Source organism: Haliaeetus albicilla, chromosome 24, assembly GCF_947461875.1.
Source record: "Haliaeetus albicilla chromosome 24, bHalAlb1.1, whole genome shotgun sequence".
Taxonomy (NCBI): domain Eukaryota; kingdom Metazoa; phylum Chordata; class Aves; order Accipitriformes; family Accipitridae; genus Haliaeetus; species Haliaeetus albicilla.
In genome coordinates this window covers 21,554,114-21,572,752 of record NC_091506.1, presented here as the reverse complement: position 1 = coordinate 21,572,752, position 18,639 = coordinate 21,554,114, and the positions used below count along the sequence as shown (strand labels likewise).

The 18,639-nt window shown below is 35.3% G+C and overlaps 1 protein-coding gene across 22 annotated transcripts in view; it reads right to left on the bottom strand.

Annotated features, from left to right (window-relative positions):
* Nucleotides 1-18,639, bottom strand: part of ATP2B2 (ATPase plasma membrane Ca2+ transporting 2) — a 440,214-nt gene that overhangs the window by 19,084 nt on the left and 402,491 nt on the right. For all 22 annotated transcript variants that reach the window (XR_011322006.1, XM_069769735.1, XM_069769737.1 and 19 more), the window contains 4 exons: nt 13,190-13,403; nt 9,106-9,317; nt 5,864-5,971; nt 1,851-2,033 (listed from right to left, as the gene is read on the bottom strand). Coding sequence is in view for 21 of the 22 variants with exons in the window: in XM_069769735.1 (XP_069625836.1) it covers nt 1,851-2,033; nt 5,864-5,971; nt 9,106-9,317; nt 13,190-13,403 (717 nt within the window). In the remaining variant the exon portion in view is untranslated. The remainder of the gene's footprint in view (nt 1-1,850; nt 2,034-5,863; nt 5,972-9,105; nt 9,318-13,189; nt 13,404-18,639) is intronic.

Below are 18,639 nucleotides of genomic sequence, written 5' to 3'. Positions count from 1 at the left end.
CATTCCACAGATGTGAAATGGATGTAAAAATCAGTCACTGAATAAACAAAATGAGAAAAAACAATCACAGAGGCCTCTTGGCAGGAGAGAAGCAATATATCCTACTGAAGATATTTCTACAACTAAGAGCAGAAAGGAAACTAAGAATATGGATGTTAGCAAAGAAACATAATTAAAGTTCATTTTGTTTTAAATAGTATAAAAGAATAATAATTTATCTGTGAATTAAATGGACAAAGAACTAAAAGCTACCTCTCAGACTAGAAAAAGAACTGAAAGGATGTAATTTGCTTTTTTGTGCTTGTAGCTGTTTGCACTCACCACAACCAGAAAGACATCCTGACAGAAATGCCAACAGACAACACTCCTCCTATAGCCATCAGGAAGAAAAGAATGCACATTTAGAGGTCATCTTTTCATAAAGATCACCATTACCTGGGCACCTGTTTGTCACCTTTTTACTGTGACAATTTGAATTTTCTCTAATGATGAGTGCTCCTGACTCAATAGAGTCAAGACACACAACCTCAAAGCTGAAGATCCGTATTTAATTACTTACCACAGAACCTTCAGAATTTACCCAAACCCTTAATCTCTCTCATGGCAGTTTCCACTCTCTTTATTTTTTGCTCTGCAGATGCACTAAAGAGACCTAACTGTCCTAGTTTAAGTTAACTGCGTTCCCTCATTTTTTTCTAAAATGCATGGCTGCCTCTCTTTGTCCAGGAAAAAAATGTATCGATTTGTAGATGGGAAAAGGAGAAAGTACTGTTTATCTTAAAGACAATAATCAAAATCTTCTGAGATAAAAATGTTTTTTAAAAGGTTCTTTAAAGGAGAAAATATTTTTCTTAATTATTCACCTCTTTTTCTTGTAAGCATCATGTAAAACATTCACATCTGATATGGAGAGTACATATCTCTTTCAGAGCTGCTCTCTTCTGCAAGCTGGCACAAACAGTTGATCTTAGAAAGATCAAGTAGAGAGCACTAGAGTGCTATAAAACATGCTACTTCACTGCAATGAAAAAGGCAAAATAGTTCAAATAATTTTTTTAGCACTACAGGACAAATTTTACTAGATATCCTAATCTGTACTATATTAGCACCATGATGCAGTGCAAATATTTAGTACATAAAAAAAATGCCATGGATTTTTGTATTTAGCAAAAGTTGGGGGTTTTTTAAATAAAAAGATAGATATGTCTAAGAAATCATCCATACTAGCCAATACATACATTTCAATATTTAATGGATGCTTAGGCCCTTACTACTAAAAATAAATCCAGAACCACATTTTTCATCACCTAATAGGAAAGAAAATAAATTCCTTTTAATCATAATACATATATGGTAGTGCCAGAACAGAAAAGATTTTTTTTTTTAATCAAATGGTACTTTTTACTTTAGACTCAACAATTTAAATTATTCTGTTATTGCAGAAGTGGCAGCAACAATGTATTTTTGACAAAATAAAACAGTATGTTTTAGAAAGCCTTCATAACATTTGGTAGCCATTGGCACAGTAGCATTTTCTAAGCAGCACTATTTTATGAGCTGTCATCACTGAAATAGAATGTCCATTCACAGTTCTTAAAAAAAGTATTCCTATTTTTGCATATTATAATTTTATAACCTTTTCACTTTATCTCTTCTGCTGTACAAACACACCTTTGTTCAATTCACCTATTTTGCTTTTTCATGTGTTCCTCCTTTGAAAACAGTAAAACAATTAACAAGTACCTTTGTTCACACGCACACTCTCTAGCTTTCCTTATAACATTATCTTGCCTTGATCAAAGATGAAGCATTTTTTTTCTAGACAATGTGGGCATTTACTTTTAGCATACCTGGGTTTGGATTCTGTTGAGCCCTCTGAACCAGAGAATTTGTCCACGTCGAAGTTCTCTCTCTGCATGATCAATTTCTTCAACATCTTCATTGAGTTCTTCTTCAGGGACCTCCTCCTTCTCAGTGAGCCTCCCTGCCTCCTTTAAAAACTTTAGCCTACTTGTTGGGATGGTTGCAATGACCTAAAATTATAAAAAAGTACTGAAAACATAAGCCTCATTCAATAACAGTAGTATAATAATCTGCTAATTACAAAAGAACACTGATATTTTAATGAGATGTATAATCTTTCAGGAAAGCTCAGATAAGCATATTCATAATAGTACTTTACACTTATACAACTCCATTTTAGTCCAAAAATACTTCGTTTACTGTGTAAACAATTAGCATTATTTGAATCATTAAACCACATTAGCAAAACACAGCTATGGAGCAAGTTTAAGGCTGGGAAAAATGTTATCCTTTCGCAAAAAACTAAAAGTTGATGTAAGTATTCAATTGTAATTATTTAAAGAAAACTTATCAAGACTGATATTTCTGCAATTTGTTTGGATATTGATAATGACTTATAATAATCTAATGTATGTTAATGTTAGCTAAAATTAGTTGCACCTCATGCATATAAATCTTCTCACACTACATTGGTTCAGGTATTCAGATTCCTTTTGTTTTAGCAAGTTGAAATGCTTTTCTCAGCGTTTATCAAAAATGAGGTCTCTGAAAGGTGTGGTTTTGACTCACTGTTGGACTTCTTATAGGGTTCTCTCTTACTCTGTGTTCTTATTACTAATAAACTCTGATTAACTCAGCCCCTCTTCTTATACTGTTTGTCCACCAAAGTGGTCCTTGGAAGTAATTAATACAGGACATGGCTAATAATCTTAAAAAATTCACAAATACTATAGTTAGACAATGTTATAACACAATTGTTTTAAATAAATCTCAGTGTTACCCTCTTGGGCAGTCATTTTCTCTTTGTTCTGATTTCTTTTGTCAGCTTGAAATATGAGCATATGGCTATTTAAACAGGATTACCTGGAACATATTGAATGCTTAAGAAAAAAACAACTCCTGCAAAGTTAACTATTAGACCCATTTAGTAAAAAAGTGCTGCAATTTTCTTTTTTGTTTGTCTTTGTTTCAGCAGTGAGCAATCACATCTCTGAAGCCCAAATGTGTGAAAGATGGAGACAGAATTGGACAGTTGCAGGAAAGTTGGTGAGGATGTATCTTACAGTTTTGGAAAACTGGAATGGATATAGTGAAGACATATGAAAAGGCACCAAATATTTTCAGAATGAAAATAAACTGTTGAGTTTGCTGAGGGTCTCCTTGAACTTCATGATCCACAACTCCACTTATATTATTTTTAAAGATAAAGAAATGTCAAAATAAACCCAGTTTGTATGCTACTACCAAACCTTTTTAAAATGCATTTTGGGTTTTGAAAAACAAGATGTAAACTTGGAAAATTAATGAAATAGTGTGACACGAGCAAAGACAGAACAGGATAGAAAAAGAAAAGGTAAGTGCTAGTCATTTAAGTACTTACTGAAATTCCTTCAGCTTCCCAGCTTTCAAAACACTATAATGCCAATACTTTACCAAAAGAAGCTACTTGAGACTGTTTGGTACCTGATGAAACTGATGGTGATAAAGTACTTACAAGACAGTACACATAGAAACAACTGTATTTGGTACTGATTCTGTGCAATAGAACATACCTCTCCTTCACGACCTCTCTTAGCCAGGCTGATAGATTCTGCTCTAGTTCTTTTCTTAGGGTCTTACATGTCTTTTTGTTTGTTCACTTGTCTTCCATATCTGCAGATACCTGCCCAGCTCAGGTAACAGCAGACTCAATAGACTGGAGGTAGATTAAGGAACTAAATATTATGCCCAGGAAAATTATCACAGTTTTTAAAAGTGATCAATAATTCTGGGAATGTAACATGAAATATTTTAGAAAGACTTGGTTTTCAGAAGTGATGAGGGCCACCTTTCAGAAAACTGTCCTTCAAAGCATCACAGATTGGCTTCCTAGAAATTACATCTTAAATCACTTCTATAAGTGCCAATGTTAACATCCAAACTTGGAAATCTTGATTGGTTTTAGTGGTTCACAAGAACAGCAGGTTCAGGAGACTGATAAAACAAAGGGATAACAAATTTGTTTTGTGCTGAACTAGAATTAGTCACAGCAAGAGAGAAAAGGCTGAGAAGGAAGAGAAGAACCTCTTCTAAAGGAAATGAAGTCTCTCTTACTGTAGAGCTCCATGAAGAGAGGACTTGCTAGAGCCTGTAAATCATGTAAATAACGCAGTTTTTTAGCTTGTGTTTTTCTTTTTTGGTCACTAAATACTGGCCACAAAAGAAAGACCCACCCCCCCCATTTCCTTTATGTAAAATTGTAGTCTTTTCAGTGATTAAATTGTTGAGGTATTCCAATACCAGTTTTAATTTAATGGCTAGGCTCTTGCATTAAGGCTTGGGCAACTATGTCCATCTTCAAATAGAAAACAGATGTTGGTATTATTCTTAGTTTTCAATGGATATGTAATAACCACTCATAACAAAATTTAGAAGCCAAGTAGCACATTGATCAAAGGCTGTGGGAAAGTCTTCACAGCTGAATAATATAATAAAACAGCTAGGATTTTTCTCCCTTTCTCTGCTTTTATTCTCCCCTCTCAAAGTTGGTATTTTCCAATCAGTTGAAAACAAATCTTTTCTTTCCAAGAATTACCAAACTGATTCTAGGTCTTCCTCCTGCAAGATCATAAATCAAATCCCATCCTCAGGTAATAATTACAGTAAAACAATCTAATAGTGGTGGTTTTCAGCAACATATGCATTAAAAGCTGTTATGACTCTGAGCTTATTTCTTCAAAAAAATCTGAGGCCCCACTGTCCAAAAAGTTTTTTTTTTCCATAAAAGAACAAATAATCAGTTTTGAAAGCTAGCATCTATTCATTATAATACCTTCAGAACCATTCCAGTATTCAATTGCAGTTGGCAATTTCTTGCCTGTTTCTTCAAAGTGGCAAACTAGTCGATCTATATGTATCTCTACATCTGAGAGGCAAAACGTAACTTCATATTTTTCACATATTTTTTACTGTGTCAGGTGGCATCAACATAAATACATTAATAATGCATTCAAAAATGTAAAAAAATAACATTTGCAATATGTTTATATATAAAAGAATATTGTAGTATTTTAACAATACTGATTGTATCTGTATTATTATTTCCAGACAGATAATCACATAACTTACTTATCTCATTGACACTTGTTTTTACATCTATATATAATTTTATATTAGCTAACGATGACACAGGTTGTAGCAGAATTTTAAAATTACATATGAATTAAACTGCACTTTTCTGCAACTATTATAGGAAAAAATCATTTTTCTTTCATTCCCTCTTCCATCCTTTGCACACAGAATTAGGTGGATGGAGGATCACTGCTGGTGTATATTAAATGCACTTAGTCCTATGTCAGTAACAAGGCTACTATGGATTGACAGAATGGCAGTTTCAGCAAGGGAATGAGTGGGTTGACATAGAACTGGAACTTCTTTTCACTTGCAAAAATTTGCCATGGCTGAACATAGACAGGATACATTGGGTACTCTATTGCAGGAAAGGTTACAGTGCATTTGCCCTTACTATACTTCTTTTGTGACTAGAGGGCTAGGTTATGAATCAAACGTCTTTCATGAAAAAGCCTAACTAAAGACGACCTTGGTGATAGCACACCCTGCTTAGGAAAAGAAAAGATATGAAAATTAACAAAAATCAAAAGGAACACTGGGCTAAATTATCCTTACTACTATATCTATTCTTGAAGTACTTAGAGAGCACCCTGTATTTCACAGTGTGTGCTAAATACAACATTGTGAGAGATCAAAGAAACAACAGTACAGTAGGATTAGGAGCAATATCAGATCTTTGATTGGTTTATAAAAACAAAAGAAAGAAATCTGCATATTCCTGAATGCTTACCTGACCCCATACAAGTTCTCCTAATCCAATAAATACACACCACATCCACTGGTCAAGCTGCAGGGGAGAACAGCTGAATGGTTTTCCTCCAAACTGGACAATTACTATCTACAAAGAAAAGCAGAGAAGAAAGGGGGTAAATATTTTCTGGGGAAAAAAACAAAACAAAACACTCCACCCCCAAAACCCCCAAATGCCAGCAAAAAACCCCCAGCAACTTTCAGTCATGTTTCAATCGAGATTTTACTTGATCTTTCTACTTATTACAGCTCTGCTGGTTTGATTCCAACATATTTTACCAGTAGAATAGTCAAACATATTATTATCAATCTATTGTTTAGTGGACTGAATCTAAAGAGTACCTAAAATCAAAATACTATCTTATATTCCAAATATGTCATTTGACACTCTTAGGTGGCACTAAATCAAGTTACCAGAAAGACATTTTTGGAACCCATCCAGCAGAAGCTGCAGAATCCCAGGCACTAAAAAAAAATCAAACCATGCAAATTTATGCACACTGAATTAAAGATCAGAAAAAGCCATACCAGTTCAGACTAAGGCTTCCTTAGCCTCATAGCTAACAACAGTCATATGTGAATGCCCAGGAAGAAAGAAAACAGGACTGTCCCTGTGTGTTCTCCCAGGTTCTGAATATTCTCAGCTGGGGATATGTTGACTCTGACGTAGTTTATTTTGGAATGTCCATTGCATGAGAGATTTTTCCCTCTAATTAACATTTATTGTACACTTATAGCGTGTTATCATGGATAGACTGATAGTATACCAAAATCTAGTCCTGTTGGAGAAAGAGGGTGGGAAAACCACACACCTTGCAGCAGGATAACCAACACACACTGAATCTGAACAAGTTTCAAAGCCTGATTAGACTGAGAAGGTTTTGCTAACTGAAAATCAGTTATTATTGATATTTTGCAGTAGTGCTGCTGCAAAACCAGGAACCTGAAAGCACAAGCCAGAGATTTAAACTGTCAAAGGCTGCAAACCAGAAATTCAAAGTAATTTGTCCAGTCTAAGATACAAAATAACACAAATACATAAAGTGGTTGCTTTCTTGTGTGAGTGAATAAACACAAACTATGAACACAAACTATTCCATGTGAAGTCCAAATACACAGAAAGAAGGAAGGGGACAGAGAATGGAAGGCAGTGGATAGGAAACGGGAAAATGATTGGAGAGAGTAAGGAAAAAGGAGGAGACAAAACAAAAATTGTGAATATGATGCTAAAATTCTAAGAAAGAAATTACAACTCCATATTGAGAAATTTCTAAATACTTTATAGTAGGTATGGCATATTTTAATCCATCTTCCTTCACAGTGAAAATTATTTATTTATTCTGAAAGCAGAGAAAGGAATTAAAAAAAATGAAAGAAAGCTATTGCTTGTCTGAGGGCAGCAGTGGTAACTACCCTTTTATTTCTCAAGCTGTTGCAGCTCTCACAGAAACACTTTCTGATCCTTACTGAGGATGCATTGTAATAGTCTCCATATTTTTCACTTGGAAAATTTGGCCACTGCTGCTGCCTTTTTTTCTTTTTGGAGGGGTTTAGGAGGAGGACTAAATTAAAGTAACTAACAGTTAATGGAACTATTGCACTCAAAGATGAAATATCAAAGCCAATTAGTCTGTACTTCACAGAAAGTGGAGTAGATACATATAGAACTAAGAAACCTTTAAATATGAAATAAAAACACTTCTGTAATCTCCCATTATCCATCTACATAATCCAAGCTCCTGGAGACAATCTCTTTAGCATGAAATGCTTGGCTCACACATCCAGCTGTTAAAACACACGCCAAAATAATAACTACTTTTCTGACATTGCTTCAGCAAGCAACATTATGCAAAGCTGTATTTCCACAATGTAATAAACAAAGTGGAAAATTAATAGAAAGATTAACCTTCTATTGTCCCTAGAAAAAATATCTGATTTTAAAAAGATACTTAAAAGCAAGTAAGAGTCACAGCCTAAGTACTCTTATGCTACAATGTCCTTTTTGATTTACTGTGAGTGCAAACCTAGTGCTTTGAACTGTGCACTTAAGTATTTCAGCTACTAAGAAAGCAGGGAAGAGGGAGTAAAACCAGCAGCTGATTCAGAAATGTGGCTAGCAGCTAGATGACACTTTTCCTTCAGCCAGACAACTGAGTACAGTAATGCCTAGAACTAAGAAAACATCCTCAAACACTATCCATGATTAAAAAAAAATAAATTAGAGATGATTGTAAATTTGTCAGGCCTCTCCTAAAGGCATTTTAGTTCATGGTAGTAAACCCATGGTTTTGAACTAGCTGTTAAAAGACCATCGCTATCAAGTTCTACTACCAATCACTGGTGCCCTTTCTCCCATACTCAGTTTGAGTGTTTCCCCTTCCTGTTTCAAACCACTATAGCCCAGATTCAGATAGATCTATCCTCCTTCTTACTCCTTCCATGAGAAAGGTCCCAATACAGATAGCTTCCAGGATGCCATTCCAGAATTGAGCAATAATGTCAAGATAGAAATAGCTCAACTCTAAGCAATTGTGAGGGCTGCAGTAGACTTCAAAAAGGTAATGTCAAGCAGTATCAAGTACAGGATAGATGACAGCAAATGGATGCATACAGGAGCAGAAGAAGGACTTAGAGTTCATACAGCAGAAGAACTACAACTGTTTGGGAAAAGTGTGTAATTCTGTAATTATGTTCACATATGACTGGGACAGCAAACTCACAAATGAGATGGACGTGAAGAATTACTACCAAGAAGTAGTATTACCGAGAACATCAAGTAGCATTTGGCAGTGGCATTTAACCTCAGAAGAACAGAGCAGTGTTAGCTATTTGAAGGCTAATTTGTTTATTCATGGAGTAGTAAATTAATGTAAAATGCTTTATTGCTATTGTTTGGTATACTATTTAATAATTTATTCTAAAAGAATCAGTTACAATATCAACAAATCATGATGGCAGTTATGATTGTACATCTTCAGAATAATTTAAGATTTAACCTAGTTATAATAATCAAAATTTATGCTGTATTAGTATGGCTACATAACATTTTCCATTACTGACAATTGTATTGATTGAGAAAATATGTGAAACCAGGTAGTTTACTATTAAGTGTGCTTCCTACAACATTTAGATTAAAAAAAACCCAAACACACACACACACAGAGAAAAAAACATAAGGTAAATTTCTGATGAATAGTTACTAATTCTTGCCCAAATCATTACCTGAATAGCAAATGTACCCAGTACAATAGTGCAAAAAATAGGATTTCTGAAGATGCCATCAAAGACATTTCTTTCACCATGGATTTTCCGTGCGTTGATTTCATTGAAAAGCTGCATCATGACAAAGGTGTTGAAGATAATGGTGTAATGCTCTGAAGGAGGAGAGTGAAGTGGTGCATTCCTCCCACTGTCAATCTTAAACATTTTCTCACCTGGGTATAAGACAAAAACAAAGGTTTCCACTAGAATAAATTAATCAAACTTAATTTTACATTTCCCTTGTTTGCTTTAGCTAGTTGCCTCCTGTGCTCAGTTTTACCAGCTTTCTTTCTGCACTTAGTGTAATACAGGCAGAATTTATAACACCAGTGAGCAAAAGACATCTAAACTTCCTGAGCAAGAAGCTTCTCAAATGATGACTTTTATCTAATAACTTAGTATACCTACACAAATAGTTTTCAGTAGTACTTTTTCTCTAACCAAGTGGTAATTATTCTAAGTCAATTCTTTCTGACGTATTGAGCACTTGAGACCATTGACAGTATGTTTGCGATTTTCTACAATAATTAGAAGCAACTACTCTTCAGCAGTTTTTACCAATTTGCTAATCCAGTGTGCCATAACTCTTGACAAGCATTCAAGAACATTAATTATAAAGAACACAGACTTTCCTGGTTTTAAATAGATTTGGCTTTGATCATTCTGCTAGTTTGCTTTGAGAGCACACCATCAGGCATTGCTCTTTATTTTGATAATTTTACTATCGCTTTCAGATCTGACCAATAAAAAAAGCAAGATACAACCCATAATGAGTAACTGTAGAAATGAGATAAGTTTTGAAAAGATACCTGCACCTAAGGAACCTCTTTTCTGATAGAATCATAGAATGGTTTGGGTTGGAAGGGACCTTTAAAGATCATCTAGTCCAATCCTCCTGCCACAGGCAAGGACATCTTTCAGTAGACCATGTTGCCCAAAGTCCCATCTAACCTGACCTTGAACACTTCCAATGATGGAGCATCCCCAGTTTCTTTGGGCAACCTGTTCCTGTGTCTCACCACTCTCATTGTAAAAAAAATTTATTTCTTATGGCCAGTCAAACCTAGCCTCTTTCAGTCTAAAACTGTTGCCCCTTCTCCTGTCACTACAGGCCTTGGTAAAAAGGCTCTCCCTGTCTCTCTCATAAGCCCTCTTTATACATTGAAAGGCTGCAATAAGGCCTCTCCAGAGGCTTCTCTTCCCCAGGCTGAACAACCCCAACTGTCTCAGCCTTTCCTCACAGGAGAGCTGTTCGAGCTCTCTGATCAGTTTTGTGGCTTTTCTTCTGGACCTGCTCTAACAGGTCCATGTCTGTCTTGTACTGGGGACACCAGAACTGGATGCGGTACTCCAGGGTCACAAGAGTGGAGTAGAGGGGGAGAATCACCTCCCTCAACCTGCTGGCCACAATTCTTTTTATGCAGCCCAGGATACAATTGGCTTTCTGGGCTGCAAGTGCATGGGCTGCCAACTCATGTCCGATTTTTCATCCATTTTCTTATAAGCAAAGTTTACAGATAACATACAGTTACTGAAAGAGGGCATTGTCTTAAAAGTAAGGATGGGGCATTCACATGAAAGCGTAAATAATGAATTAAATAAGACTAAAGAAGATTATCACAATACTACTCATTTTCATAACCAGTGTTTTGTTCATAAAACCAAATTAAAACTTGAACATTTTTCTGCTATTCCACTAGCATTATATTCAGAATTTCTGAAGAAAGAAGAAGAAAGGTTTCCTCAGGTTTTCTCCTGAGGTCGTTAATTCCATCAGCTAAGTTAACAGTGAGCGCTTTTTTTGCCTTGGGATATTTGAGCAGTTCATGTTCAAGTCACTGGTTATAATGAGCACGTTTCCAAAGAAAGAATTTGTCTTATAGTTTTATTGACAGAAAGTAGATTATGATATCACAAATATATCAGTAACACAATATGAGGCCACAAAACTTTGACTGTGAGAAAGCAGAGATTTTTTAGAAGATTGTACATCTCCAAAGAGATAAGCATTGGAAAACATTGCCCTTACTATATATAAACAATAAAGGAAAAAATTAATGAAAGCAAACAGATACCGTCATTTTTCTTTTATAGATACACACACACACATATTTATATACACACATTACATCAATTTGCTTTCATTCATACACTCACAAACACAAATATATGAATAATACTTTCCTCAGTGAGAGTACCTCTTCTTAAGTCTCTATTATTGCATCGCATCACTTAATTGGCAAACCAGAAGATGCCACCATTGTGGAATGGCAGTGGTTAAACCCATACCTAGTTTTTATTTCCAAACATCTTCCAAAAGGCATTATAGTACATCAGCTTTAGTGTTTATTATGCCTAATTGCTGAGATTAAGATTTTTTTTTTATACTATAGTTTGACAGAACTAGATGGTGATTTCTGATGCACCTGATGTATCAAAGGCATTACTGTATGTTCAAACACAATCTATTTATTGCCACATCATAGAAAAAATAGAAGAACTTGATGTACTAGTCTCTACAGAAACCTACTACAAAAAAAATGAAGTATTAGTTGATCAAAATATAAATAATTCTCATTCATTTGGAATGTATCGAAAGACTGAGTTTAGAACATCATCTCACTGTAAAGCTGAGCCTCGTGGAGTTTAAAAAGGAAAAGACTGCATCTCCTAGGCTTATCAGAAAATTGGTTGGGCTGTGTCCTTCAAAGTATGCATGGGTTGTCTAGAGACACACAGAAGTAATTAGAATAGGGTGAAAAAGCCTAGTTTTCTTTTCATTTGGGCTCAGTATAAAGTATTTTAAACCATAGAACTCATCAAAAAGCCATTAAAACTCCCCATAAAGTTCACAGAAGTTCTCGTTCCAAGACTCATATCACATGAATTACCAAGTCCTTCTACACCCATTTCAAAGAATCTGAAATTACCATTCCCTTAGACTCACTAGACATTCTTAAAATACACTGCAAGCCTAACAATATTATAGACCGTCTCTCTTCAAAACCTGGCAATTATTTTGGTTTAAATAGCTCCACTGTAAACAGACCATCACGTCCTTTGTGCATTGCAAATAAGCAATTGTTTGTTAATACAATAAGCCAGTTATTGGTAAGGTGGAGCAAGACTCACAATGGAGCTCAAAAAATTCCTAAGAAACATAAATTTACATTTACAGCTTATATGGAAGTCTGTATATAAAGAAAAAAATCTGAAAGACAACACATGTAATTTAACAATGATGACATAGTGACAAGAACACAATACCCAATCAATAAAATTCCTTTCAGCGAGTTCACTTATTATTGTGGAGCAACAGAATCTATTATTAGCCCCTACTATTCCCTGCAGCAAGAAACATTCCTCCTCCTTCCCTCCCCTCTCCAAAATACAACCTATAAAAAGCATCTATTACTAGCAAGGCCTGAAGAAGAGTCCAGTAATCTAATAAATTGGATTTTTCCCCTTCTAATATCCATTCTAGATATTAAATGTCAAAACGGAGTGTTATTTGTATCACTTAATATTTGCTTATCTATACTACTTAAGATCAGCATTATTTCTTGACTATGACAAACATTTTGCTCCCAGTTAGAGCTTCTCCAGATATTGGTAAAACAGATCTTGATTTTTGTTTTGTCTTTTTAAATTCGTTGTTATGTGACTACTAAAGACAAGTCTCAATGAAATTTCAGTATAGAAGAAGCAGGCTAGATACTCCGATTAAAATGTAACCTTCTATCCTATGTTTTAACATAAACTTTTGCCAAAGCCCAAACCCACATTTTGTTAGAAGGCAAAAAAGCTCACTGTGGCCCTTCCCAATGTAAACAATATGTGAAAGGTGACTAAATCCCTCTATTGCATCTGTTGTGTTTCCCCTACTGTTTCCGATCCCATTAAACAGCTCGGTCCTGCTAGCTGTTTAACTATGACAGACTTAATATATGTGCATTAAGTGGCTACATTTAAAGCATTTTGACATGTCAGGCTACAAGACCTAGATGCTTCTAAACTAAGCAACAAGCCTAACAAACTTTCTTACCGACAAAAAGAAGTGTAAATATGAGAGTAAGCTGATAAACAGCGTGGCCCAGAATGTTCTTCATCATGGTACGGGATATAAGAGGTTTGTTCCTGCCATATGGCTTTCTTAGCAATAGAGCCTCTGTTGGAGGTTCGGTGGCCAAAGCAAGTGAGGCAAAGGTGTCCATAATTAGATTGACCCACAACATCTGTACAGCTTTTAGAGGAGAGTCCTGTGGAGACAAACCAGAAAGTTACATATTTCCTAGAAAAATAATTGCCATTTACTATGACTTCGTTTTGTCCTGTGTGACTGCAAGTAGTGCTGAAGACAGGATACTGAAATACATGGACCTTTGGTCTGACCTACTGTGACCTTTCTTATATTTCTTATGCAAGACCAGAATCACAGGAAGCACAGTGATCTGAGCAAAGATAAATTATTTCTCTCCAGTCATTTAAATCAGGAATATTTACAATCACACAATTCTCAAAAAGCACAACATTATCACTTTATAATACATTTTACAATACACTCTATTACTTCATGCATCATGCTTAAATTTTCAGCTGAATTTAGGTAACTAGACAATATAAGAGGGAGTTTCTTTTCTGGAAGATAAATTATACTGAAACGATTTAAAAAGTAATACTTCTTTTTACTATAACCTACTTTTCTTTCAGAAACAGCTTGATATTATTAAAAATTTATGAAACAATTACTGAGACATTTTAAAACATCTTACTTAAATAAGACCTTTCAAAAACAATAGTCATGAAAAAAATGCCTGATACTTGAATTTAAAAAATATTCTGAAACTCATTAAACTATATCAAATGTGCAAAAGTGAGAAAATCTTTATTATTTTACTGGGTAACAGGATAGCATATTTGAAACTATGGAACTGGGAAGACAAAAAAAACCCAACACAACATTACTACTTGTCAGGATGAGTATTTATTTTCTGAAGCAGATCGCCCACCGCTAGAAGGAGCTCTTTCCTCACTTAATTCAAGAAAGAGTCTATGGTCATATTACAGAGGACTTTACACCATGTTTAAAATAAAAAAAAAAAAACCAAAACGCCAAAACCCCAACAAAACAACCAACCAACCAAAAGTAAATAAATAAAGCAAACTAACACAAATCTCAGGAGAACTCTAGGTGACTGTCATAAAGTTTTGATTTGTAATTCATTGGGGCAGCTGTAATGATGGATGCAATTGCTTCAAGCAGCCATATCAGGAAAAATGAAGTACGTTCTTTTTTCGTATCTACACAATCTCCTATACCTTTAGACTGAATACAAAAGGGACAGCATTAGTAAGGTCTGCTTCCTGCTTCAAACAGACATTTTTATTAGGAAAATATCTCAAAAGTAATAAGGTAATAAGGTATCAGTATGACAAATTTTATAATGGAAGGGAGTTAATCTACAGTGTGAAAGTTGGAAGATCAGAGCTCTGTTTTTAAGCATTACATTGCCACGGTGCTGCAGTAGTGAAGCAAAGGAATTTATGGAACAGCATACAAGCCAAATCAAAGCAAATAAAAACACCTTATGAACTCTGTCCTTTTCTTCAAAGGGTTAAATGTTCATTTTTAATGAAATATTATCAAATAATGAGGGCCAATATCCATGCAGTATCCCAGGGACATATGGAGAACAGGGGTAAGTGATTTGGTCTCTTGTGGATCTGGTTTATATTCCAACCCTCCCTTGAGATAAAATATTTCCTCCTGAAAACATATTTTTAACACTCCTACATTTACACAAACTTTGATACATTTTATTTACAAAAGAATAGTCATTTTTGGCTTATTCAAAGGGATGGAGAAAAGCAACCTACTGTTTCTAAGTCTTACAGGTTGGCTATACCAGGGAAGTGAGGAAGATTAGCATTAATAGATTCTTGACCTCTTGGTTATGGGTTGCATTAACTGGGCTTATCTGGAGAGTTTAGCTCATTCATTTGATATGCAGCTGCAGAAACAGGAAATGTCATTGTCTTTAGAGGTGGCTAAAAAACTAAAAGCAATCGGGACAAACTTCGTTCCAAATTGAGACCTCAGGTATTTTTATTAATACTAATGGTCAAACAAGGAGAGTACTTGCACTAAAAGCAGTTTGTCACTAGGGCTCAGAGACCCTAGAGTTGGACACAGTATATAGAGAAAAAGGAAAACATGTTTGCTACTGAAGAATCCTCCTTATCATATTTTTACCTCTCTAGTTAATAAGTTTTCTTGAGAAACATGCTCTGCTTTGAGATGTTACAATAGCTGAATTTCCGCTTCATGTGCTTCTATGTCAATAAAACTGAATTTGTCTGTTACGCTTAATAGAGTCAAATATTCAGAGCCTGACATATTCCTAGCACAACAAAAAGTCAGATTATTTCAGTCTCTAAATCACACAACTGTAATTGGCAGTCATCAGTTTTGGCAACAACATGTTCTCACCATTTCACACTGCCAATCACCTTGGGTGGCTATGGTGCCCCTAATAATTATCTATTATTGGCAGTGCTGCACTGTTCAGTCAAGTGTGAAAGCTCATTCTAAGCTGAAGCCAAAACATTAAATACACATTAGTCTGGGCAGGCAATGGAATGAAATTTCCACTGCAACTCTATCTGATTCCTGACTAGTTGGTGGAAACTGAGGAAAATACCTATCAGCTAAGGAGCTTAGTCTTCTATTACAGATTTTAGTCACTTATGCAAGTGGGATGCAAATTCAATGTTCTTTTCATTGCATTTTAGCCACTAACTGACCAGCTAATAATTCTTAATTCACTTCCTGAAAACTTTGGGGATGAGAGCTGTTCAAACTGCAAACCACCCAAAATCACCACTTATTTGTCAAATTCCTTTCCACTTGACCTTGGAATAGGTTAGCATTGGCCTAGAGGTAAAAGGAAAATGTCCCTTAAATCAAGTGATGTTACACTTCATCTTGGAAACACTTAAAAGTACAAATCGCCAAAGGCTGGAAATAAACTACAAATCTTTTGTGACATGCAGAGCCTCACAAATTTTAGAGCTTGTTACTTTTGATTTAGATGACAAGCTGTATGGGAATAAAAAGGTATTTTCACCCTTACCTCTTTACTCCCACTTGTCACAGAACACATGCATGGATTCATAAAAATGAGCATTTCTGATAGGTCAACTTTATATACATCAATGCAAAAAAATATCAGCCCTCGTTTCTGCTGGTAGATCACACTGTCCACTAGTTGTATGGAAGTGGCATCATCAGTTCTACTTCCATGCCTCTAAACCTTCCCAGAACAAAGCTAAACAGCACACACTTTGATTTTATATTATAGCTTTTTCAAATTTGCCAATGCTATTATTTTAGGATTTGCAAAACACAGTTCTGCAGTAAAACATTATAACCATGTAAATTACTGACTTATACATGTAAGTATAGATCATCCTCATTTTTTGAACAACGTCTGTAAAAACAATAAGTGATTCATGCAGTGGTTCATTGCTACAGTGCTTTTTAATTAACATTTAATTTTCTAAACATAATGTCCTGTAGAGTCACTGTTTTCAGTTCCTAATGTCTGCTAAAACATTAAGTCTTTCTCAAAGTACAAGAATAATAATTTGAATGTAAAATGTTAAAACACAGTCTTTGTTCTTCTCTTTCTTTAAATGCAACCTTTTTGAACAGTTACATTGCCTCAACAATTGGAGACACAGACAAAATTTGGCACAGAGATAAACCTGCCTTCTTTATAGTTCCAGTAAAAAACTTTCTATTTGACTGAACTGCAATTTAAAATCTTTATTTTGTACATACCCAGATTATTTTTAACAGCTCCAAACATAATGACCTAATATTTTCTGGGTACTGTGTACATGTTGGGGACAGGAAACAGGATGAACCTTCTGACTTTGTAAGGCACATATAGAACTCTGTATGATACCTAGCGATGTGGAGCAATGACTCATTTGAAGTACAAAATTCACAATAATTGTAGGCAGTTCTTCCAAAGAAGAACCCTCACTGAGTCAATCAAGGGCTCTGCAAAAATGTTATTCAGAGAACGAAGTCACAATATTAGTGTTTATATCTCACTGGAAAAAGAAATTATTGGTTTAACCTGAGGTAATGGGTGCTAAACAGTAAGGACAATTATACGCAAACTGGTTGAGATAACCACACCCTAATCATTTTAAAAGTATGCATTGGGCAACACAGAGAGAAAGAAGTAAGAGGTAGATGAATTAGATTAATTGAAAGATAAGATGAATTAACACAGTTCAGCTGCATTGTGCCCCACAAACTGCACTGACATGGGACTAGCAGAAATAATAGTTGCGAACTCATTGGTGGGTGATATGTACACACTGAAGACAAAATTAAGAGCACCTATGCAGCCGCAGATTGAGGGATCCTGATTCAGCTTTTAATCAGAGACTTCTTTAAGCTTCATGTTCTTGTATCACCTAGATCTCAGAGTGCTTTACATAACTGCAGAATCACAACACAAAAGTTCATTATTAGTTGAAATCAGAACTCTTGGCTTATACATTGAGCTGCTGTAAACTGAAACAGGGCCCACTGTAAGTTGGATCCCTGTGAGGGGCAGCTCAGGTTTGGCAGCAGCTGCACTAAGCTTGCCAACAGGTGACACTGTCTCTGTAATTCTTATACTGCTTAGAATATGATTTCTGTCACCTTAACATGACTTAGTGCTGGGACCCATGACAGAGAATAGCAAATGACCATTTGCATTGGTCCCGTTTAGTCTGCATAATAACTTCTTTAATAGTCCACTGCTACTCTTTATAATCCTGATCTAACATTGGAGTAGCATGTAGGGTCACATACACTTTGTACGTGTAGTTGAACAACTATTGAAACAGCAAACCAGCACAAAATAGAAATAGTTGATATGGTAGATATCCTAACAGCAGCATCTTGCTGAAGCAGGCATTGGGTAGACAAATAATAATATAATATTTGCTTAAAATAAACAGAATTGAGTTAAACAGTAGTTCCCTGAAGTGGAATTGGCAAGGACACTGATTTTATTTATGTATTTGAGAAAAAAAGCAGCAGATTCTTACAATGACCAATGGTCACAAGTTCTACCTAATACTTTTCTTAAGCCTCTCTCCATGGCACTCCTAAGGTGCTCTGGACCAAACAAATCAGCTCCTACTTGGCAATGCATTCTCTGGGTGCTCCTTGGAGGTCTAGTTTCACTCATAACAGTACTCACACAGTTGGACCCTTTCATTAATATAAAGGTGCTGTGGTTTCACTTGGAGTCCTGCAGTGATACAACCACATACACGTATTTACACATATACCGATGCAATTGCAGGATCAAGACTGAATAAAATTAAGTCTATTTAGTTGCAAAGCACAAGCCAAGTGTTAAAAAAAATTAGTCAAAACAAAGTTTTTATTATCTTTGTATTTCCTTTAAGCAGAAACAGTAG